Here is a 24,907-nt window from a genome sequence, read left to right on the forward strand (position 1 = left end):
CACAGCGTTTCTATTGGTTTAGTCTGTGAAGTGGGAGGGATTGAGGTGGTGGATTTTAAACTGCTTGACTGGTTCTAAAGGGAAGACACTGAGTTCATAGAACATAGAAAATACAGCACAGAACAGGCCCTTCAGCCCACGATGTTGTGCCGAACTTTTATCCGAGATTAAGAACAAATCTACACCCCATCATTCTACCGTAATCCATGTACCTACCCAATAGCCGCGTTAAGTTCCCTAATGTTTCTGACTCAACTACTTCCACAGGCAGTGCATTCCATGCCCCCACTACTCTCTGGGTATGCAGGGATAGGGCAGGGCCATGGGTCGACGGGCCGAATGGCCTCCTGTTGCACTGTAGGAATTCTATGATTAATATCAATTTGAGTGAAGAAATTTCTCCTCATCTCAATCCGAATGGCTTGACACCCATCTCCTGAGGCTGTGCCCATGTTCTAGGTTCTGCAGACTGAGGAAGTAATCGCTCAGTTTTTTTAAATTCCTTCATGGGGTGTAGATGTCACTATTGCCCATCCCAGAGAGCATTTAACAGTGAACATTTAGTTGACTCAGTCAACTACACGGTCTGCTTTTTCAAGCCCCTGCTGAATCCTGCACAATGAAATTGGAACACCTCTCATTCTTCTAAACTCCAAGAGAATATAAATATCAGTCTAATTTCCTCAACCTCACATCCTGAAACAATAATCTCAACCTAAGAACCAATCTAGTGAACCTTTGCTGTGCCATTTCGAGGTAAGAAGTTATTTCCTTCATATGCATTTAGGGCAGCACGGTAGCACAAGTGGCTAGCACTGTGGCTTCATAGCGCCAGGGTCCCAGGTTCGATTACCCGCTGGGACACTGTCTGTGCTGAGTCTGCACGTTCTCCCCGTGTCTGCATGGGTTTCCTCCGGGTGCTCCGGTTTTCTCCCACAGTCCAAAGACGTACAGGTTAGGTGGATTGGCCATGCTAAATTGCCCTTAGTATCTAAAAAGGTTAGGAGGGATTATTGGGTTACGGGGATAGGGTGGAAATGAGGGTTTAAGTGGGTCGGTGCAGACTCGATGGGCCGAATGGCCTCCTTCTGCACTATATGCTCTATGTTAATCTCAGATTAATTCTTGCCGAAGTAAACTCCATGTATGTGTTTGTGGCTTTGTTTTCTCCCTCAGGGATGTGTGTGAAATGCAGGAAGGGAGTGTACGGAGCCAGCCAGGCCTGCCAAGCTATGGGCAACCTGTACCACACCAACTGCTTCATTTGCTGCTCCTGTGGTGAGTAACCCCCTCCATCATCACCCAGTTCACCGCCCTGACTCTCTCTCTCCTCCTCCTCTTGCCTATGTACGGTATTTTTTGATTGAGATTTTATTTAGGATTTAAAAAGAATAATTCATCGGGTGGATGGAAGGGACACTTTCTCAGGTTGTGGAGGAGTCATGGGCAAGGGAGCATCACCTTAAAATCAGAGTCTGATCATTCAGGATAGATGTTGGAAAACGCATCTTCACGCACAGGATGGTGAAAATGTGAACTGTCTCAGGCTAAAAAACAGTAACTGCTAACTCAAATAATCAGTTTAAATCGGAGATTGATTGATTTTTTTCTGGGGAAAGGTTAATGGATATGAAATCAAAGTGAGTGGATGGAGTTGTCCTCCCTCCCACTTCTTCACCGCTCCTCAAAATGCTGACTACTTCTAATACCTTCTTCCAGTGGGCAGCACGGTAGCATTGTGGATAGCATAATTGCTTCACAGCTCCAGGGTCCCAGGTTCGATTCCGGCTTGGGTCACTGTCTGTGCGGAGTCTGCACATCCTCCCCGTGTGTGCGTGGGTTTCCTCCGGGTGCTCCGGTTTCCTCCCACAGTCCAAAGATGTGCAGGTTAGGTGGATTGGCCATGATAAATTGCCCTTAGTATCCAAAATTGCCCGTAGTGTTGGGTGGGGTTACTGGGTTATGGGGATAGGGTGGAGGAGTTGACCTTGTGTAGGGTGCTCTTTCCAAGAGCCAGTGCAGACTCGATGGGCCGAATGGCCTCCTTCTGCCCTGTAAATTATATAAGAGTGCTGATAGCTGACTACTCAACAACAAAAGGCATCACAGCTGAACCCAATGTCCTGCAAGCCTAACCTCTCGAAGCATCAGCATATTGACTATTCCAGTGCCCCTTGTGTGTTTATACAGCTTCCCCTCCAATGTATCAATACTATTCATTTCAACCACTCCCTATGGGAGCGGGTTCCACATTCTTGCCACTCTTTCTGGGTGAAGAAGTTTCTCCTGAATTCCCTAATGGATTTATTAGTGACTGCTGCCCTACACTGGAATGTGTGGGTCTGTATGAGGATGTTGAACAGGGACAAGATGAGGGTTTGGTGCTGATGTCTCACACAGTGCAATAGCCTGGGACACTGGTTGTACAGGCTCTCACATGGAAAATGGCTTCTCTGGATGGTGCTGGAAGACAGCCTTGGATCATTCCCAGCAGGAGGAGGAAATTATATGACTGGATAGACAGACAGGCTCAGTGGACCAGTTAATCATATCCTGCTCATCAATCTTGTAATTTCTCAATGAACCATCTTACTTTGTATAATGCTGGTATTTTCTGATAGGGAGGCGATTGCGAGGGAAGGCGTTCTATAACGTGAACGGCAAGGTGTATTGTGAGGAAGATTTCCTGGTGAGTCTATTATCCTTCTCTGATTTCAGTGGCATGTAAGAGTGACAATGTGAACCTGCAACAATCTCCCAACCAGACCAGACCACCCAGTCCAGACCAGACCAGACCAAATCACCTCAGCCCAGTGTCCCTGGACCCTGAGCTCAGTCCTTGCCATAAAGAACATTTCAAGATGTTTATTTCTGGTGGGTGTTGAACTGTTGGTGAGAGTAAAATCTATGCAATCTCCTCAAGCCCCACAACCCTCTTAAAACAAGTGATTTGTTTTAATCACTTCACCATCGGCAGCCATGCTTCCTGGGCCCTTAGCTCAGGAATTCCTTCCCTCAAAGCCTCCACCTCTCATTCCTTTACGATCCTCCTTAAAACCTCTTTACCAAGCTTTCGGTCCTCTGCGCTAATTTAAAAATAAAATAAATTTAGATTACCCAATTATTTTTTCCAATTAAGGGGCAATTTAGCGTGGCCAATCCACCTACCCTGCACATTTTTGGGTTGTGGGGGTGAAACCCAAGCAGACACGGGGAGAATGTGCAAACTCCACTCTGCGCTAATATTGACTGACATGGCTTGGTGTTGAGTTTTATCTGATAATGTAGCTCTGGAATGTTGAAGTAACCAAACAAGTGGTTCAACATCACAAAACTGAAAATGTTTCATGATTTTAATTTGAAAGTGGTTTGTTAATCGTCCATTAAATATTCCTGATGACATTAATGGTGAAATCATCTGTGTACACCAGTTCTCTCTTCTCACCGTTGGGGCAGTCATTCCAGGAAAGGGATCAGTAAGAGCACAAGATCGAAATGTTGTGGAGTTTGGATTGGCCATTGTTGATTGATTTTAGAAGCAATCCTTACTGTCTGATTTTACCATTTGTTTCAATGATGTCAGCAATGACTAACCCTCAGAACCCTGGTCCGTACTTGTCTAATTTTCTTTTGAACCCATTTTTACCTCAATCACTTCCTGTGGTAGCAAGATGCGCATTCTAGTTACTGAGTAAATTTCTCCTCGTTGGCCTATTGGATTTATTAATAACTACCTTGTATTTATTTATTGAGTTTTGGATTCTTCCAATAGTGGAAACATTCTCTCCACGTTTACCCAGTTCAACCCATACAGAATTCTGAAGACCTCCTGTTAGGATGCCTCTAAGGCTTCTCATTTCTAAAGAAAAACAGGTGCTGGAATGTGGCGACGAGGGGATTTTCACAGTAACTTCATTGCAGTGTTAATGTAAGCCTACTTGTTGTGTTGTGTCTTGTGTCTTAATAAAGCTCGTAGTCTCAAAGGTGGAGAAGATGCTTTATTGTGAATTTGTTCTGTCTTCAGAGCTTAACTTACGGCTACCTCAAATGCTGCCTGCCTGTCTGTGTCCTGCTCCCAGTTCTCCCTTCTGTGAAGTGTCTCCTCACTTCCTGTCCCTCTGTATTTATAGCTCTCCCGTGCTCCCTCTAGTGCTTGCTCAGTTGTATTGCATCTATACTGATACACAATCACCACATCCCCCTTTTTTCTTTACATATTTTCTGTACGTCGTTAAAGAAAATTGTACAAAACAGTTACTTATGATATGTGTATCTATACAAGTGATGGTGCTATTGCATATTTTACAAAGCCAATTTATATTTATGAGTCCAATCTTAATAAAAACATTTATGAGTCCAAACTCATGAATTTGTTCACTGAGTTTTTTCTTTTTTGTTGTTGTTGACGTGGTGATATTGATATTGCAACTCTGTTGTGAATGTTGTCGGTGTTCTTGTTATTTTAAGTAACCAATACGTCATCCCATGGTGTTTGCATGGTCGAACCACTGATGTTGACTGACATGGACTTTTTTCTGTGCTTGTGGTATCGATTTAGTATGTCATCTGCCTTGAAAGCTGGTGTGCTTGCTTGTTCTGGAGCAGATGTGAGTTTGTGCGATTCGTTGTCATCCCATGGCATGTTTGTAGTCTTGTCATTGCTTTGCAGTGTGCTGTGGCATTGTCCTTTATGTGCAGAGTTGTACCATTTTGTACAAGTCGTTGTTTCATTGCTGTTGTTTCTGTCGTGCTTGTAGTTTTTGTTGGTGCTGTTGTTCTTGTTTCTGCAGTGCTTCTTGCGATTTTTGTTCTTATCACGCTTCATGTTGCTTTTGTTCTTGCTGTTGTTGTTCTCATTTCTGCTGTGCTTCTTGTGGCTTTTGTTTTTCTTGTTATGCTCAATGAGTGTCCCGTGTGGATAATTTGAGTCATTGTCACAGTTATTGGTGCGAGTGTCCTTTGTGGAATCTGTTGCATTGAACGTTTCGTCTCGAGAATGGTGAGACTGATCTGATGTTGCATTGATGCTGGTGACATCAGTCATTTGTGGTGGATTTGATACCTCGTCTTTGCTTTCTTGGTGCTCCTCTTCTGGAGTCAAATTCTTCACGATTTCATTTGACGCGGTCTCTCTGGACTCGTGGCGCTCCTCTTCTGGAGTCAAAATCTTCATGGTTTCTATTGATGTAGTCTCTCTGGACTATTGGTGCTCCTCTTCCGGAGTCAAAATCTTCATGGTTTCTATTGAAGTGGTCTAACTGGACTCTTGGGTGGCCCTACTCTGTGCTTCTGTACAGACAAGCTGAGAACTGTCAGTCTCGCTGTGATCCTGTACCTCCTGTATGTCGAGTGTGATCACCTTGTCACTGTTTTCGCATGCAGTGGGTAGATGTACATGAAAATGAAATGAAAATTGCTTATTGTCACGAGTAGGCTTCAATGAAGTTACTGTGAAAAGCCCCTAGTCGCCACATTCCAGCACCTGTTCGGGGAGGCTGGTACGGGAATTGAACCGTGCTGCTGGCCTGCCTTGGTCTGCTTTAAAAGCCAACTCATTAGCCCAGTGTGCTAAACATTGTCTTCTTCTTGATTATGTGAGCTTGGTAGACTTTCATAGTCTGCTTGCGGTTGCTCAGATACGGCGGGTTGACCTTCATGGTCTTGTTCATGCATAGTGTTCGCCAGGGAGTGTTTGCTTACTTCCCTTTTGGAGTCTTTCATCACTCACTGTGGAGCCTGTCATCGCTCTCTCTCTGGAGTCTTTCTGTGCTCTCTGTCGTCTTCGTCTTGGATATTGCTGTCATCCAATGTATTGACGATCTGCCATGGCACCATGGTGTTGGATTCATCTACCACGAGTAGATTCGTGTTGAGTTTTGCGACCGTGTCGCTGATGCTGTGATCAGAATATCCGAATAACTCAGCCATGTCTGAGTAGTATTGTTAGTAAAACAATCATCTTTTTTGCTTCGGATTTTTTTTTTGTTCTCTTCAATTTGGGTGGTGCAGACTGCTTTTTCCAGGGTGTTGTGAGAGTTATTTTCAACTGCTGGTTTAAGTTCAGGCATTTTCCTGTCTTCTGAGGCAAGTAAATTTGGTTTTACAGCTTTAAATATCTTGTTCTCAATTTTCGGGCATTTCCCTTTTAAGTGGGCGTGGTCCGGATCCTCAGACGTCATGACGCTCGTGACATCATGCGTAGGAATCAATCGCGCATGCACAAATCGGCCTTCCTTTACTGTGCGGTTTTGTGTCCACTGCGCATGCGCGGCTTGCGCATGCGCATAAAGATCCGCGACCAAAATGTTTTGAGACTGCGCAGAATGCAAAACGGGTGATTGTAACTGCGCATGCACGGCTTCTGTTTCCTGCACATGCGCGGACGCTGACTTACGTTCTTTGTGCCCCAGAGACTGTAAAATGTGCTCCGACGCCATTTTATTGCGGATTTCCGCGGGTTTTTTTTTTGAAAAGCGTAAGTAGTTACCGTTTCCTTTCGATCTGTACTGGATTTCAGCATTTTGGCTTTGTGAAAAATTCAAGTTACTTTCTTTTGATCTCCATTGGATTTCAGCGTTTTGTCTATGTGAAAAGTTAATGTTACTTTATCCTTTTGATCTGAACTGGACCTCAGCGTTTTGTCTCTGAAAAATTCATTCTTCCTTTTGATCTGTACTTTTCACTCGCGATTTCTTGACTGAACCCTTTCTGTTCTGATAGTGATTGTTTGAGTTTTGCATCACTCAGTCTCTGTGCAGTTTGGCCTCTGAGCATAGAGTGCTGTTCAAATTTCATACAGTACTCGTCAAATTTTTTAGTATTATTTGTAAGTTGTTGCTGTCTTCAGCTTTTGAGTATTTAAATCCATTATATACTTTTCTAGCTTCATGTCCTGCAATGAACAGTGCTATTTTCATTTCATCTGAGGCTGCTGCTAAATCATTAGCTATGATATATATATCGAACATTTGTTTAAATATTTTCCAGCCATTTCTTACATTGCCGGTCATGTTCAGCTGAGGTGGGCGTCCAACCCACATCCTTGAATAAGCGAGGTCTTCCCAAGTCAAATGTCCAGTAGGAGGTTTCCATGCCATTTTGGTCTTTCTGTGTCTGCAGCTGAGTTGTCTTGTAGTACGCGTCTGAAGCCACTGCTGGTACCATGTGTTGTTCCTTGTGCCTTAATAAAGCTCGTAGTCTCAAAGGTGGAGAAGATGCTTTATTGTGAATTTGTTCTGTCTTCAGAGCTTCTTACGGCTACCTCAAATGCTGCCTGCCTGTGTGTCTGTGTCTTGCTACCAGTTCTCCCTTCCGTGAAATGTCTCCTCACTTCCTGTCCCTGTGTATTTATAGCTCTCCCGTGCTCCCACAAGTGCTTGCTCAGTTGTATTGCACCTACACTGATACACAATCACCACACTTGTGACAATAACGATTATTATTGTCCCTCTCTCCCAATCCCTCTCCCCCCCCAACCAATCCCTCTCTCCCAATCCCTCTTCCCCCCCAATCCCTCTTCCCCCCCCAATCCCTCTTCCCCCCCCAATCCCTCTTCCCCCCCCATCCCTCTTCCCCCCCCCATCCCTCTTCCCCCCCCCCAATCCCTCTTCCCCCCCCAATCCCTCTTCCCCCCCCCAATCCCTCTTCCCCCCCCCAATCCCTCTTCCCCCCCCCAATCCCTCTTCCCCCCCCCCCCATCCCTCTTCCCCCCCAATCCCTCTTCCCCCCCAATCCCTCTTCCCCCCCAATCCCTCTCCCCCCCCCCAATCCCTCTTCCCCCCCCCCCCAATCCCTCTCCCCCCCCCCAATCCCTCTCTCCCCCCCCCCAATCCCTCCCCCCCCCAATCCCTCCCCCCCCCAATCCCTCCCCCCCCCAATCCCTCTCTCCCCCAATCCCTCTCTCCCCCAATCCCTCTCCCCCCCCAATCCCTCTCCCTCATCCCCCAATCCCTCTCCCTCATCCCCCAATCCCTCTCCCCCCCAATCCCTCTCCCTCACCCCATCCCTCTCCCCCCCCAATCCCTCTCCCCCCCCCAATCCCTCTCCTCCCCAATCCCTCTCCTCCCCCAATCCCTCTCCTCCCCCAATCCCTCTCCTCCCCAATCCCTCTTCTCCCCCAATCCCTCTTCTCCCCAATCCCTCTTCTCCCCCCATCCCTCTTCTCCCCCCAATCCCTCTTCTCCCCCCAATCCCTCTTCTCCCCCCAATCCCTCTTCCCCCCCCCAATCCCTCTTCCCCCCCCCCCCATCCCTCTTCCTCCCCCCAATCCCTCTTCCCCCCCCCCCCAATCCCTCTTCCCCCCCCCCCCCCCATCCCTCTTCCCCCCCCAATCCCTCTTCTCCCCCCAACCCCTCTTCTCCCCCAACCCCTCTTCTCCCCCCAACCCCTCTTCTCCCCCCCAACCCCTCTTCTCCCCCCCAACCCCTCTTCTCCCCCCCAACCCCTCTTCTCCCCCCCAACCCCTCTTCTCCCCCCCCAACCCCTCTTCTCCCCCCCAACCCCTCTTCTCCCCCCCAACCCCTCTTCTCCCCCCCAACCCCTCTTCCCCCCCCCAACCCCTCTTCTCCCCCCAACCACTCTTCCCCCCCCCAACCACTCTTCTCCCCCCACAACCACTCTTCTCCCCCCCAACCCCTCTTCCCCCCAACCACTCTTCTCCCCCCAACCCCTCTTCTCCCCCCCAACCCCTCTTCTCCCCCCAACCCTCTTCTCCCCCCCAACCCCTCTTCTCCCCCCCAACCCCTCTTCTCCCCCCAACCCTCTTCTCCCCCCAACCCCTCTTCTCTCCCCCCACCCCCTCTTCTCCCCCCCAACCCCTCTTCTCCCCCCAACCCCTCTTCTCCTCCCCCAACCCCTCTTCTCCCCCCAACCCCTCTTCTCCCCCCAACCCCTCTTCTCTCCCCAACCCCTCTTCTCTCCCCAACCCCTCTTCTCCCCCCAACCCCTCTTCTCCCCCCAACCCCTCTTCTCCCCCCCCAATCCCTCTTCTCCCCCCCCAACCCCTCTTCTCCCCCCCCCCAACCCCTTCTTCTCTCCCCCCCCCCCAACCCCTCTTCTCCCCCCCCAATCCCTCTTCTCCCCCCCCAATCCCTCTTCTCCCCCCCCAATCCCTCTTCTCCCCCCCCCAATCCCTCTTCTCCCCCCCCCAATCCCTCTTCTCCCCCCCCAATCCCTCTTCTCCCCCCCCAATCCCTCTTCTCCCCCCCCCCAATCCCTCTTCCCCCCCCCCCCCAATCCCTCTTCTTCCCCCCTCCCCCCATCCCTCTCTCTCCCCAAACCCTACACCTGATCACTCGCCCCAAATATTTCCACCAATTCAGTAAAAGAAAAAACAAACGAACCACAAATCCTGAAACGTGCACAGAAATAGTAAAACACACTTTATAAAAAAAACAACATTCTGATGTAATCATCAACTTCATCCAATTCTCCCCCAGTCCGTGCATCTTCACAAAGTCATCCGCCTCCTCCGGCGTGTCGGAATAATAGTCCCGAACTTTGAATGTAACCCGAAAGTGAGCTGGGTTCACTATTCCGAAACGCACCTTGCTCTGTAAAGATCTGCCTTGGTCTTGCTAAACCCTGCATGCCTTTTGCCAGTTCTGCCCCGATGTCCTGATACAAACTTGACAGGATGGCCCTCAAAACTGCATTGCTGCGTGTCATTTGCCCTCCTCAGAATCCTTTCCTTATTGGATTGGATTGGATTTATTTAATGTCACGTGTACCGAGGTACAGTGAAAAGTATTGTTCTACGAACAGCTCAAACAGATCATTAAGTACATGAAAATAAAATGAAATAAAAAGAAAATACATAATAGGGCAACACAAAGTATCTGTGAAGTCAGACTATAATTGCCCCGTGGTGGCTCCCCAGATCTTGGTGTCTGTTTCAATGACCAGTGGGCCCGGACCACTTCGTGAGGGTTTGCGAAGACCCCCTTCCCCACCAGCTTCCCAAACACCTTCGCCACGTACTCCGTGACTGTCTCCTCCACCTTCTGTTCCACCCTGCCCAAAGTTACATGCATGGGTGCCGGTGCCACCTCAATTACCTTTGACAGGTCATCGGAGACCACTTGTTCCTGTTTCTTGAATTCCTGTGAGAGAAATTCCACCAGCCTCTCAGTTGTCCACTGGTGGCAACGACGACACAGGGGCCTCCGCCATGTTCTTCCCTCCTGGGACACGAGGGCCTTCCAAGTCAAGATGACCCCTTATTCGATTTGTTCTCCATATTGTAACCTCCGGACATCACACGTGGAGGAGGAACCAAAGCTTTCACCATACACCACTTTTTTCACCAAAAATTGAATCTCCAAGCAGGAGCCACCTTGTCTGCGACCGATCACCTCATGCCGCTTCGTTCAGCCGTTTCTTGATCTCGCGTGGAATGAATCGAATTGGCTGAAGACTGACATCTGCGATGCTGGAGACCTCCGGAGGAGACCGAGATGGATCATCCACTCAGCACTTCTGGCTGAAGATTGTTCCAAATGCCTCAGTCTTGTCTTTTGCACATCTGTGCTGGGCTCCTCCATCATTGAGGATGGGGATATTTGTGGAGCCTCCTCCTCCAGTGAGTTGTTTAATTGTCCACCACCATTCACGGCTAGATGTGGCAAGACTACAGAGCTGAGATCTGATCGGATGGGATCGCTTAGCTCTGTCCATCCCATGCTGACAGGCCTCAGTTGTCAGTCAATGTCAGGTAGTCTATCTGGTTTCATTTCTTTTACTCTTCATAGCAGTTTGATACAACTGAGTGACATGTTCAGCTATTTCAGAGGGCATTTAAGAGTTGACTACTTTGCTGTGATTCTGGAGTCACATGAAATGACAGCAGGTTTGTGACAATTGACAATGGTTTTGTGGTTTTAATTTTAATTCCAGATTCACTAATTGAATTTATATTCGATTTGAACTCATTTCCCCAGAGCATTGGTCTCTGCCTCTGGATTACTTGTCCAATGACATTCCCACTCTGCCAGAAATTCCCCCTAAAGAATGGTCACCCAGAATTGAATGGAATAGTCCACCTTGAAATTAACCAGTGTTTTAGAAAGATTTAGCATAACATTCTTCCTTTTGTACTCTATGCCTCTATTTATCATGAAGTTACTGTGAAAATCCCCTAGTCGCCACACTCTGGCGCCTGTTCGGGTACACAGAGGGAGAGTTCGGAATGTCCCATTCACCTAACAGCACGTTTTTCGGGACTTGTGGGAGGAAACCGGAGCACATGGAGGAAACCCACGCAGACACGGGGAGAACGTGCAGACTCCACACACACACTGACCCAAGCCTGGAATCGAACCTGGGACCCTGATGCTGTGAAACAACAGTGCTAACCACTGTGCTACTAGAACATACGGTTCAGAAGGAGGCCATTCGGCCCATTGATTCTGCACCGACCCACCCAAGTCCTCACTTCCACCCTATCCCCGTAACCCAATAACACCTAACCTTTTTGGTCACTAAGGGCAATTTAGCATTGCCAATCCACCTAACCTGCACATCTTTGGATTGTGGGAGGAAATCGGAGCACCCGGAAGAAACCAACGCACAGACGGGGAGAACGTGCAGACTCCGCACAGACAGTGACCCAAGCTGGGAATCGAACCTGGGACCCTAGTGCTGTGAAGCCACAGTGCTATCCACTTGTGCTACCGTGCTGCCCAAAACTCTTTAGGTTTGTCAATCAAAGGGCAGCACGGTGGCCTAGTGGTTAGCACAACCGCCTCACGGCGCTGAGGTCCCAGGTTCGATCCTGGCTCTGGGTCACTGTCCGTGTGGAGTTTGCACGTTCTCCCCGTGTCTGCGTGGGTTTTGCCCCCACAACCCAAAAATGTGCAGAGTAGGTGGATTGGCCACACTAAATTGCCCCTTAATTGGAAAAAATAATTGGCTAATCTAAATTTATTAAAAAAAGGTTTGTCAATCAATAACCAAAAGGCTGCATTCCTCACTGATTGGGAAACAGATGGCGAGCGAGCAGGGTCTGGGAATTGACTGAGGAACAGTGACTGTGAGCTGCTCCATGCCTGGAAAAGAGAAACAGCAGCTGCCTCACAAATGAATGTCTTCATATCTCTGGGATGCACAGTGAGCAAGGGCTGAACAAGCTGGTCTCAATCTGAGCTCAACAATCCATCTTGCTGTAAGGGCATAACATCTCCTAACACCAATAACTTGTATTTAGACACGGTGCATTTAGCACAGGTTTCCTCATTGGGACGTAATCAACAAAGGTTCACACACGGCCACGTGAGATATTAGGGCAGGTGACCATACAAGATCCTAAATGTATAAAGTAGACGTGCCCTCCAAAAATAAGATTTGTACTGTCAAATCTAGCCTCCCCTGGTTGTCTAGGAAATACATGGAAGATCAAACCGGGAAAAAAAGTGTACGATAGGCATAAAGCACTAACCTCTGCAGATAGCCTAGACGAGTAGCGAAAGTGCAGGGACGAAGTAAAAAAGGAAACTTGGAGAGGCCATGATAAAAGATAGGAAGTAAAGTTAAAGAATACCCAAAGATGTTTTGCCAATATATTAATGGTAAAAAGTTAGTTAATAAAAAGTGGGACCTATCAGAGATGAAGGGAACTTGCGTGTAGATGCAGAGGCTGTGGGAAAGATTTTAAATGAATATTTTGTCTCTGTGTTTACAAAGGAAATGGATGATGTAGATATAGTCGTCCAGGAGGAACACTGAGATATAGGATGGGATAATCATAGAGAGAGAAGAAGATGGGGCAGCACGGTAGCATTGTGGATAGCACAATTGCTTCACAGCTCCAGAGTCCCAAGTTCGATTCCGGCTTGGGTCACTTGTCTGTGCGGAGACTGCACATCCTCCCCGTGTCTGCGTGGGTTTCCTCCAGGTGCTCCGGTTTCCTCCCACAGTCCAAAGATGTGCAGGTTAGGTGGATTGGCCATGATAAATTGCCCTTGGTGTCCAAAATTGCCCTTAGTGTTGGGTGGGGTTACTGGGTTATGTGGATAGGGTGGAGGTATGGACCTTGGGTAGGGTGCTCTTTCCAAGAGCTGGTGCAGACTCGATGGGCCAAATGGCCTCCTGCACAGTAAATTCTATGAACAGAAGCTATGTACTCGAAGGATTGGAATCCTTGAAAGTTGCTAAGTCGCCAGGGCCAGATGGATTGTTTCCGAGGCTATGGAAAGAGGTCAGGGAGGAGATAGCAGATGCTCTGAGGATGATTTTCCAATCCTCACTAGATACGGGGGAGATACTGGGGGACTGGAGAATGCAAACGTGATTCCATTGTTTAAAAAAATGATCGATGGAAATGCCAACAATTATAGGCCAGTTAGTCTTACGTCAGTGGTGGACAAATTCATAGAATCAATCCTGAGAGATAGGATTAATTGTCAGATAGAAAGGCATGGACTCGTCAGGGATAATCAGCATGTATTTGTTAAAGGAAGGACTTGCCTCAAATTTGATTGAATTATTTGAGGAAGTGACAAGAAGGGTTGAAGAAGGTAGTGCAGTGAATGTGGTGTACAAAAAGTTAGCTTAGTAACAGGAAACGAAGGATAATGGTCGATGGCTGTCTTTGCAAAGGGAAAATTGTTTCAAGTGGTGTTCCACAGGGCTGAGTGTTGGGACCCTTACTGTGTGTGTTATATATTAACGATTTAGATGTGCACGTAGGGGGACACGATCGGGAAATTTGCAGACGACACAAAGATTGGCCGAGTGATGGACAGTGTAGGGGATAGCTACAATCTTCAAAACTATATAGATGGGTTTGTGAAGTGATCGATAAAGTGGCAGATGGAATTTAACACAGAGAAGTGTGAGGTCATGCATTTAGGGAGGTCAAACAGTTATAAGGAGTACACAATAAATGGGAATATACTCAGGGGTAGCTGAAGTGAGAGATCTTGGCATACAGGTACACAGGTCCCTAAAGACAAAGTAGACAAGATTGTTTCAGAAACCTAGGAATGCTCTCCTTCATTGGCAGAGGTATAGAATATAAACGTAAGGATATAATAGAATTGTACAAAACACTGGTGAGGCCACAACTGGAGTATTGTGTGCAGTTCTGGTCAGCACATTACAGGAAGGATGTAATTGCTCCGGAGAGAGTGCAGAGGTTTACAAGAACGTTGCCAACACGAGAGAAGTGTAGCTACGAGGAAATTGGATAGGTTGGGGTTATTTTCCTTGGAACACAGAAGGCTGAGGGGAGACTTAATTGAGGTGTCCACAATTATGAGGGAAAAATAGAGTGGACAGGGTAAAATTGTTTCCCTAGAACAGGGAACATAGATTCAAGATAAATGGCAGAAGGTGCAGAGGGGACATGAGGAAGAACCATTTTACGCAGAGGGTAGTGGGAGTCTGGAATTCACTGCTCGAGTTGGTGATGGAAACAGAGACCCTAAACTCTTTAAAAACGTACCTGAATCTGCACCTTATGTGTTGTAAGATACAGGGCTATGGACCGGGTGCAGCAAGGTGGGATTAGAAAGAGCACCTGGGTGTCCTCGGGCTGGCATGGGCAAGATGGACCAAATGGCCTCCTGCTATGGTTTGGTGAAAGGTAGGTTTGAAGGAGGAGAGTGGGATCAAGAGGATTAGGAAGGGAATTCCAGACCTCGGGGCCCAGGCGACTGAAGGCACAGCCACACATGATGAAGCGATTGAAACTGGGGATGCACAAGAGGCCAGAATCAGAGGCATGCAGAGAATTTGAGGGTTGTGGCACTGGGGGAGATTACAGAGATAGAGAGTGGGTGAGACCAGGGAGAAATTTGGACATGAGAATGATAAGATTTGGGTGACCTTTGGGAGTGTGAAAGGCTGCTGATTCATAGTATTGTAATACTGCCTGTGTTGTATTTGTACTATTGATTATGTTGTGTGGAATCTTTAAAATGAATCTCTTTTTTTCCCCCAGTATTCGGGCTTCCAGCAGACGGCAGACAAGTGTTTCGTGTGTGGACATCTGATAATGGAGATGGTAAGGAATGTCGAGCACTCCCTGGATTCTTCCTCTCTGTAATAGTGAACATGTGTAACTAACCATCGCAGTGATTGTCCTCCCAGCCTCCAGTTAATCCAGCAGAGGTTCTCACTGGCTGTAAAGGTGATGTAACAAACAGAGCTACAGAAGAACAAAACCATTTCTAATTTGGCAAAACATGTCCATATCCCTGTGCTGTACCTGTCCTGGAAGTATTTGATGGGGACAGGGCAGAGGGAGCTTTATTCTGTATCTAACCCCGTGCGGTACCTGTCCTGGGAGTGTTTGATGGGGACAGGGCAGAGGGAGCTTTATTCTGTATCTAACCCCGTGCGGTACCTGTCCTGGGAGTGTTTGATGGGACAGTGAAGAGGGAGTTTTACTCTGTATCTAACCCCGTGCTGTACCTGTCCTGGGAGTGTTTAATGGGACAGTGTAGAGGGAGCTTTACTCTGTATCTAACCCCGTGCTGTACCTGTCCTGGGAGTGTTTGATGGGGACAGTGTAGAGGGAGCTTTACTCTGTATCTAACCCCGTGCTGTGCCTGTCCTGGGAGTGTTTGATGGGGACAGTGTAGAGGAAGCTTTACTCTGTAACTATCCCGTGCTGTGCCTGTCCTGGGAGTGTTTGATGGGGACAGTGTAGAGGGAGCTTTACTCTGTATCTAACCCCGTGCTGTACCTGTCCTGGGAGTGTTTGATGGGGACAGTGTAGAGGGAGCTTTACTCTGTATCTGACCCCCATGCTATAGCTGTCCTGGGAGTGTTTGATGGGGACAATGCAGAGGGAGCTTTACTCTGTATCTAACCCTGTGCTGCACCTGTCCTGGGAGTGTTTGATGGGGACAGTGTAGAGGGAGCTTTACTCTGTATCTAACCCCGTGCTGTACCTGCCCTGGGAGTGTTTGATGGGTGTGATGTGACAGTGTAGAGGGAGCTTTACTCTGTATCTAACCCCATGCTGTACCTGTCCTGGGAGTGTTTGATGGGGACAGTGTAGAGGGAGCTTTACTCTGTATCTGACCCCCATGCTATAGCTGTCCTGGGAATGTTTGATGGGGACAGTGTAGAGGGAGCTTTACTCTGTATCTAACCCTGTGCTGTACCTGTCCTGGGAGTGTTTGATGGGGACAGTGTAGAGGGAGCTTTACTCTGTATCTAACCCCGTGCTGTACCTGTCCTGGGAATGTTTGATGGGGACAGTGTAGAGGGAGCTTACTCTGTATCTAACCCTGTGCTGTACCTGTCCTGGGAGTGTTTGATGGGGACAGTTGCCGATGTGAGATAATGAGTAGATATTTTTTTTGACACTCTCTGTTGATGAAGTTTGACGGTGTCTCCTGGTAGTTAGAGTGATCTCGACCTTCTGCCCCAACACCGAGCTGGTTTGTGTAAATCAGCTGCACCAACTAGCTCCAAAATCTTTGCTGGACTTGGTTTGATTTGGCCCATTTAACTGCAGATACACATTGCATTTCTGGTGACGATGTAGCTATTCTAACGGTTTTGAGGATCCAATTCCCCTTCATGCTTCTGGAGATCGGGCCAGTGGCTGATTCCTCTGATCGTGCCGTATTTGCTCCTGGGTATCGTTCTCAGGGCAGGTTCCTGCTGCTTCATCCTCGCACCAGATTTTTTTTACTGACGCCACATTCCCTCGCGGCAGCTCCGTTATTTGGTGAGGTGAGAAATGTTGCAAAGTTTCAAAGCTGCTTCGTACTTTGCTCGTTCTCCACTCTTTTTGCTGGAGGGTGTATTTCTATTTATTGTATTGCCGACTTAGAGAAGCATGATTTGCTCGCCTTATGAGGTGAGAAATTGAGGCCTACTCCTAATGCAAGTATAACATTTCTTAGCAGAAAGGAGAGGAAAGTTCTATGCTGTGAATATAGGCCTAAACATAACTTTCCACAATGCAAAATCGGTCAACTTATATGCTGCAATCAGTTCAAATACACCATACCTGGATGTTCTCTTCCTAGTCGCTCACCATCCTGACTTAGAAATATATTGCCGTTCCTTCACTCGATACGCTAAAATCCTGGAATTCCCTCCCTAACAGCACAGTGGGTGTACCTACACCACAGGGGCTGCAGCAGTTCAGGAAGTCAGCTCACCACCACCTTCTCGGGCCGAGCCAGCAACATACACATCCCATGAATGAATGAAAAAAATAGAAGATGCAATAAAGTTATATACGACGAGCGGGTCAAACTCAAGCAGCTGATTGTCTGTATTATGTTTATCAAAGATAGAGATAACAAACCACGAAGAATTGCAAAATGTTTTGTTACTTTGACTTCAGAGAATTGTTTAAAATATTGTCGAAAGTTAACTCCTATAATTCTCTTCATCTGCTAGCTTTAATTTGTTTTCTGTGTAAGTTTATACTTGGCAATAAATCCAATACATTATTAAGCCTGGTATATACAGACATTTAACCGGCTTTGACACCAATTGGAGATATGGAATGCCGATGACGAGCAACGTGTTCATTTTTCCAGTGTTTAACTTGAGGAAAGGGTCATTGATATTTCTGTGGCTTACTGAAGTATTAACTCTCCAAATACCAACAAAGGATAAAGATTCAAGTAACAAACCAACAAGGGGAGGGAGCGGCAGAAAGAGACTGGTTTTGCTGTGGTTGATTTCTTGTATCTGACATCACTAAAAGCTAATGGACCCATACACCAAATAATTGAAGAGGCCAATTGGACGACTGGTCTTTATCTGAAAGGGGCTGGGGTCAGCGTGTTAAGAGATATAGGCTGTGGTACAGATTAACCACTAGCTGATTGAATGCTGAACATGCATGATGGGGCTGAATGGGTTTGTGTGTTATCCGATTCTATGATACCTGTACGAGCACAAGCATTCCACAGAGGAGGGAAGGGGGATGTTCTGCTCAGGTCTCTGTGCGATGTAAACTAACTTCACTCTGGGTTGTTTACAGATTCTGCAGGCTCTCGGGAAGTCCTATCACCCAGGCTGTTTCCGCTGTGTGGTGTGCAATGAGTGCCTGGATGGTGTGCCATTCACAGTCGATGTGGACAACAATATTTACTGTGTCAAAGATTACCACACGTGAGTGTCGTGCTCATCTCTCTCCCCTCCCCGTGTCTCTCTTCTCTCGAAGCTTGGCCACTTGTGTGAGGGAGTGTGCGCGCGGTCGGCCTGAGTGTGCGCGCGGTCGGCCTGAGTGTGCGCGCGGTCGGCCTGAGTGTGCGCGCGGTCGGCCTGAGTGTGCGCGCGGGTCGGCCTGAGTGTGCGCGCGGGTCGGCCTGAGTGTGCGCGCGGTCGGCCTGAGTGTGCGCGCGGTCGGCCTGAGTGTGCGCGCGGTCGGCCTGAGTGTGCGCGCGGTCGGCCTGAGTGTGCGCGCGGTCGGCCTGAGTGTGCGCGCGGTCGGCCTGAGTGTGCGCGCGGTCGGCCTGAGTGTGCGCGCGGTCGGCCTGAGTGTGCGCGCGGTCGGCCTGAGTGTGCGCGCGGTCGGCCTGAGTGTGCGCGCGGTCGGCCTGAGTGTGCGCGCGGTCGGCCTGAGTGTGCGCGCGGTCGGCCTGAGTCTAATAAAAATAATCTTTATTGTCACAAGTAGGCTTACATTAACTACTGTGAAAATCCCCTAGTCGCCACATTCCGGCGCCTGTTCGGGTACACTGAGGGAGAATTCAGAATGTCTAAATTACCTAACAGCACATCTTTTGGGACTTGTGGGAGGAAACCGGAGCACCCGGGGTAAACCCACGCAGACACGAGGAGAACGTGGAGACTTCGCACAGACAGTGACCCAAGCCGGGAATCGAACCTGCGACCATGACGCTGTGAAGCAGCTGTGACTGCGTGGGTTTCCTCCGGGTGCTCCGGTTACCTCCCACAGTCCAAAGATGTGCAGGTTAGGTGGACTGGCTATGCTAAATTGCCCAGTACTGAGTGTCCAACAAAGGTTCTCTCCATCAACATTTGGTGATGTACCAGAGTAAAAATCCCATTCCCACAAAGCGAGACATGCACAATAAACTGCAGGGCCTGCTGCTGTGTGGGCTAACATTCACTATGACACACACACTGATCCCAGTCGGACTGGCTCGGTTAATATTCATGGTGCTTTTGGTTGAGGCAGGATTGTTGGCCAGAACACCGGTAATTCTCTTCTCTTTAAAGAGTGTTATACAATCTTGCATGTGAAGGGCAGATTTAAAATTGATTTAAAATATCTTTTAAAAAACAATTTGCCACTCCCTCAGTACTGACCCCCTGACAGTGCGGCACTCCCTCAGTACTGACCCTCTGACAGTGCAGCACTCTCTCAGTACTGACTCTCCGACAGTGCGGCACTCCCTCAGTACTGACCCTCTGACAGTGCGGCACTCCCTCAGTACTGACCCTCTGACAGTGCGTCTCTCCCTCAGTACTGACCCTCTGACAGTGCAGCACTCTCTCAGTACTGACTCTCCGACAGTGCGGCACTCCCTCAGTACTGACCCTCTGACAGTGCGGCACTCCCTCAGTACTGACCCTCTGACAGTGCGTCTCTCCCTCAGTACTGACCCTCTGACAGTGCAGCACTCTCTCAGTACTGACTCTCCGACAGTGCGGCACTCCCTCAGTACTGACCCTCTGACAGTGCGGCACTCCCTCAGTACTGACCGTCTGACAGTGCGGCACTCCCTCAGTACTGACCCTCTGACAGTGCGTCTCTCCCTCAGTACTGACCCTCTGACAGTGCAGCACTCTCTCAGTACTGACTCTCCGACAGTGCGGCACTCCCTCAGTACTGACCCTCTGACAGTGCGGCACTCCCTCAGTACTGATCCTCTGACAGTGCAGTGCTCCCTCAGTACTGAACCTCTGACAGTGCAGCACACCCTCGGTACTGACCCTCTGACAGTGCGGCGCTCCCTCAGTACTGACCCTCTGACAGTGTAGCACCCTTTAAGTACTGCACTGAACCCTCAGCCTGAAACAAGAGGATTTCTCTTCCCCACCATCACCACTATTGACCCATTTGTAAATGAGTCCATACACGGGTCCATGTGTTACTAAGATAATGTAAACATCTTGTTTAGGTTCCAGCCGAGAACTCCCTCCCGAGGATATTTTGTGTTCACTATATTCTTTGTGTTGTCTATATTCTTTGTGTTCTCTACATTCTTTGTGTTCTCTACATTCTTTGTGTTCTCTACATTCTTTGTGTTCTCTACATTCTTTGTGTTCTCTACATTCTTTGTGTTCTCTACATTCTTTGTGTTCTCTATATTCTTTGTGTCTTAATTTGTGGCAATCTTTTTCTGTCCAGGGTCTTTGCACCAAAATGCGCATCCTGTGGACATCCCATTCTGCCGGCACAGGTATGTTACCCATTTCTCTCTCCTTCCCAATCTGACTGACTCACTATCTCTCATTCTTCCTACCTTCCTCCTCTCTTTCTCTCATTCGTCATCTCTCGCTCGCTGTTTCTCCCTCTCAGTTATTTGCTCGATCGTTCCCGCTATCTATTTTTGGCTGTCTCTCTTTCCCCCTCTTATTTTTTCTTTCCTCTCTATGCATTTCTCGCTCTCGCTTTCTCTCTTCCTCCCCTTCCTCCCTACCCCGTCTCCTCTTATGATGCAGGCGTCAGCGTCATTAATTAGTAAATTCACGGGTGACACCAAGGTTGGTGGAGTGGCAGATAGTGTTGAGGATTGTCGGAGGATACAGCAGGACATAGATACGTTTGAGACTTGGGCAGAGAAATGGCAAATGGAGTTTAATCCGGACAAATGTGAGATAATGCATTTTGGTAGGTCTAACATAGAGGGGAAATATACCGTAAATGGTAAAATTCTTAGGAATATAGAAAGTCAGAGAGATCTGGGCGGGTCCATGTGGCAACACAAGTGGACAAGGTAGTCAAGAAAGCATACGCAATTCTTGCCTTCGTTGGAAGGGGCATTGAGTATAAAAACTGGCCAATCATGCTACAGTTGTATAGAACCTTGGTACGGCCGCACTTGGAATATTGCGTACAATTCTGGTTGCCACACTACCAGAAGGCAGTGGAGGCTTTGGAGAGAGTGCAGAGGATGTTTACCAGGATGTTGCCTGCTCTGGAGGGTGTTAGCTATGCGGAGAGGCTGAATAGACTGGGACTGTTTTCATTAGAAAGACGGAGGTCGAGGGGTGACCCGATAAAAGGTCTAAAAGATGATGAGGGACATTGATAGTGGATGGGCAGGCACTCTTTCCCAGGGTGGAGGGGTCAGTCACCGGGGGGCATAGGTTTAAGATCCGTGGGGCAAAGTTTAGAGGAGATATGCGAGGCAGATTTTTTACACAGAGGGTGGTGAGTGGCCTGGAACATGTTGCCAGGGGAGGTTGTGGAAGCAGATACATTAACGGTGTTCAAAAGGCATCTTGACAAACACGTGGATAATAATATTATAATAATAATCGATTATTTTCACGAGTAGGCTTCAAAGAAGTTACTGTGAAAAGCCCCTAGTCGCCACATTCCGGCGCCTGTCCGGGGAGGCTGGTACGGGATAGGATGGGTATAGAGGGATATGGCACAAGGAAATGCTGAGGGTTTTGGCAAAGGTTGGTATCATAACCGGTACAGGCTTGGAGGGCCGAAGGGCCTGTTCCTGTACTGTATTGATATTAGTTCTTTGTGTCAGAATTGTGAAGGGGATTTGGGGGTGCCGCGTGTATCGGGGCGGCTGGTGGGGGAGGGCCTGCTGCACCCTTGGGAGGACTTCCTGAATGAATGAGTTTTTTGTTATTTTCAGGGTTCTGAGGAGACGATCCGAGTGGTGTCAATGGATAAAGATTATCACGTGGAATGTTACCACTGTGAGGTGAGCCTTTGACATGCGGACCTTAAATGGTTTTATTTACTCTTGCTGTTAACCTCTACTCTGCGGAATTGGGGATTTCCCAAGGCAGCAACAGCCTCATTGGCTATTGAGAACTAGATGGTCTACCATGATTGACTACTCCAGTAAGCCAGGAGGAGGAGATCCATGGTTGCTGGAGTGGGTCAGGGTAGGGTTACGGAAGTGGGATGTTTTATTTGCAATAACCTATTATTCTTCCATTGTTTTTCCCAGGACTGTCACCTGCAGTTGAATGACGAGGAGGGCTGTCGCTGTTACCCTCTGGAGGGGCACCTGCTGTGCCATGGCTGCCACATCCGGCGAATCCACATTCCTCCGTCACCACATCCACCCCCGGGTTACCAGCTTCATATCACCGAACTGTGATGACTGGACATTAAGGACCGAACTGAACGGGTGCCAACTCCTCGACCTGGCGGGTGGGAATCTACTCCCAGAACTCTAGCCACGCCTGGCTCTCGCTCTCTTCCACATCCCGGCTCCTCCTCAAACTACTGTAATAACCTGAATCTAGAATCTTCCTGGCATTTCTTCCGGAAGGAGTGGGAGTGTCCAAGGTTACCAACCGGATGTCCAAGGCCCTGGTGATCTTCAGGATAGAAGCAGCTTTTGAGACTGCGGGAAGGAGGACAAAGGCACTCGGTGTGAGGAATTCACTGAGCATGTCTCGACAGGCAAGGCCCTGCCTCCAGGTAGTGTTGGGGTTATTGACTGACTGACATCTCTCTGGCCAGACCAGAGTGACGATTCCAACCTCGATCCAACCACATGTTGGAATTTCCAAAATGGCAGCTAAATATGACACACTCGACACTAATGACAATTTTTCTTTTGAAAGCCTCACCTTCTGGATCAGGGTGTGCTTTTTCGAGTGAGCAAAGCTTGGTTGCCCCTCTCAAGAGAAAGGATTTATTTGAGATACTCTTCAGCACACCGAGGGACATTGTCATCCTCTTGAGAGTCAATGGCTGAGGGCCTCTCTTTCGCTTAACTGATGGCAACTTGACTATAGTCACTGCTTGATGGGTAATTCAGCACTTACTAACACATCATCCACTTGCTATAATTAACCTCTTTTGTACCGATTACAACACACAGGCATATAGACTATGCAAAGTAAGGCAACCATTTGATATAAAACTCCTCATCGGTTGCAATGTACAGTCAGCCCAACTTTGTAATTTTTTTTAATAGTTTTTTAAAAGTGTGTGTTTTTACTCTAATTGGATAACACGGTACATGTATTTGTTTTGTACTGTTTATTCAATGGGCCCCACGCCCCCAGCGTGTTCCACACCCACTCCGTACATCTCCAAATCTTTACAGGAGGATAATGGAAAGGTGGGTGCTGCTGATGGCTGCTCACCTGATTGGGCATCAATTGGACCTTAAAGGCACAGATTTCCCTCCTGCCTTGAGATGGTGCCCCACATCCCATCCTTTCAGACGAGAATCAGGAAAGGTTTTTATGAATGGGAAGTGTCCGAGTTACTTGTGTTTATTAGTTTAGTAATTGGGGCTGCCCCTTTGACCTATTGACAACCGGCAGGCATTCTGATTGAACTGGTCGTTCAACTGGTTTGACTAACAGGTTTCCCTCCTGACTGGGGATATTGAAAGTAGTCACATGATGTCAACTCTTCTTCACCTCCCCCCCCCCCCCCCCCCCCCCGCTCGCTCCCCACCACCAACTCCAAACTGCCGTCTCCGCCTTATTTATTTTTCCAAATGAACCTCACCGTCTGAAAGTAAGGCCTCGTCACTGACTGACCAGCTTCCTCCCTCCGCCCAGGTTTCGAGACCTCCCTGATCGACCTACTGTCACTTTCCCAGGTCACCAAGCTGAAAACTTTCAAAAACAAACATGGCGGCTTCCCCAGAAAGAGACGACTGGCATTGCTGGGTAAAAGTGTTTCCCTCCTTTGGGTGCCTTGAGTTCAGCTTGATGGGAAAGTATCTGCAGCACCATCGGCAATGTCGGTGTTTCCTTATTGTTGGAGATTCCCCTTGGCTGTCCCTGCCAGGAAATGTCTTCCTGAATGAATGGTAGTTGCTCAGCTGCCTATCTGATTGGGGTGAAGTGGGAGTGAGGGTCGGGTTAGGGTTTGCTTTGATACACACTCTGGGATCCCAGGTGAAGACCATGAGAGATATTTAAAGTATGTTCAGCACCTTTGGAACCTGCAAGAGGGAGGGGTTTGAAGGGGGCGGGGAGCAGTGGGGACGTTGGTTAAAATAACACTGAGCAGCCCAAGGAAAATGGAAGAAAAAGTTTTCCCTAAATCCTTCAGGCCGTGACCTGACCATCTCTCCAGTTCTTCATCGGGGTTGAAAATTTCTGTCTTTGCTTTTGTTGAGGCAAAGAAAAGACATGTAGATTTATTTATCTAAAAATAAAGCCACATAATATCAACCTAAATTATTAAACGTGTAAATGTCAAAGGTCATTTAACCTTAGATATAATCTGCCTTTTTTCAAATAAAACAAGTTTTTGTAGTTAACTTTGACCTTGTGCTTTGTCTGTGATTGGATGGTGGGAAGTGATGTCATTACCCTGAGGGATCATGGGACGTGCAGGAAACATGCAAAAGTAAGTGCAGGAAATGCTCGTGGCAGCTTTCCATCTCATAAGAATTACTACAGTGCAGAAGGAGGCCATTTGGCCCATCAAGTCTGCACCCTACCTAGGCCCACTCACCTGCCGTATCCCCATAACCCCACCTCACCTGCAAATCCTTGTGACACTAAGGGGAAATTTATCTTGGCCAGTCCACCCAATCTGCACACCTTTGGACTGTGGGACCCGGAGGAAGACACTGGGAGAACGTGCAAACTCCACACAGACGGTGAGGCCGCAGTGCAAACCACCTTGCCACCTTTATGGTTTGTGCCGCAGTGGTCTACTGTGTTGAGCATCGGCGGATGTATCTCAGGATGGATCCCACTCTGGCCTGACCGTCTCTGCCACACTTGCAGCAAAGGAAAATGGTGGATGGTTTGAGATGGGCGGTGGCTGCTCATTGCTGCACAG

At 48.1% G+C, this 24,907-nt stretch overlaps 1 protein-coding gene across 1 annotated transcript; it reads left to right on the top strand.

Moving 5' to 3' along the window:
- The first annotated feature begins 1,066 nt into the window (after positions 1 to 1,066).
- Positions 1,067 to 24,377, top strand: LOC119971065 (Wilms tumor protein 1-interacting protein homolog). Its single transcript, XM_038806206.1, has 7 exons — positions 1,067 to 1,278; positions 2,622 to 2,689; positions 14,939 to 15,001; positions 17,957 to 18,087; positions 20,297 to 20,348; positions 21,768 to 21,836; positions 22,089 to 24,377. The coding sequence occupies exons 1-7, from the start codon at positions 1,098 to 1,100 to the stop codon at positions 22,239 to 22,241; spliced, it is 717 nt and encodes a 238-aa protein (XP_038662134.1). The 5' UTR covers positions 1,067 to 1,097; the 3' UTR covers positions 22,242 to 24,377.
- The last annotated feature ends 530 nt before the right edge of the window (positions 24,378 to 24,907 follow it).

This window comes from Scyliorhinus canicula, chromosome 9 (genome assembly GCF_902713615.1).
Source record: "Scyliorhinus canicula chromosome 9, sScyCan1.1, whole genome shotgun sequence".
Classification (NCBI taxonomy): domain Eukaryota; kingdom Metazoa; phylum Chordata; class Chondrichthyes; order Carcharhiniformes; family Scyliorhinidae; genus Scyliorhinus; species Scyliorhinus canicula.

What these genes read in the sequence shown, in the direction of transcription:
- LOC119971065 (XM_038806206.1), top strand. Translation starts at nt 1,098, where the DNA reads ATGCTCTATGTTAATCTCAGATTAATTCTTGCCGAAGTAAACTCCATG. An exon ending in CTTCATTTGCTGCTCCTGTG is followed by an intron (nt 1,279 to 2,621) that starts GTGAGTAACCCC and finishes ATTTTCTGATAG; the next exon opens with GGAGGCGATTGCGAGGGAAG. An exon ending in TGGAATGTTACCACTGTGAG is followed by an intron (nt 21,837 to 22,088) that starts GTGAGCCTTTGA and finishes TGTTTTTCCCAG; the next exon opens with GACTGTCACCTGCAGTTGAA.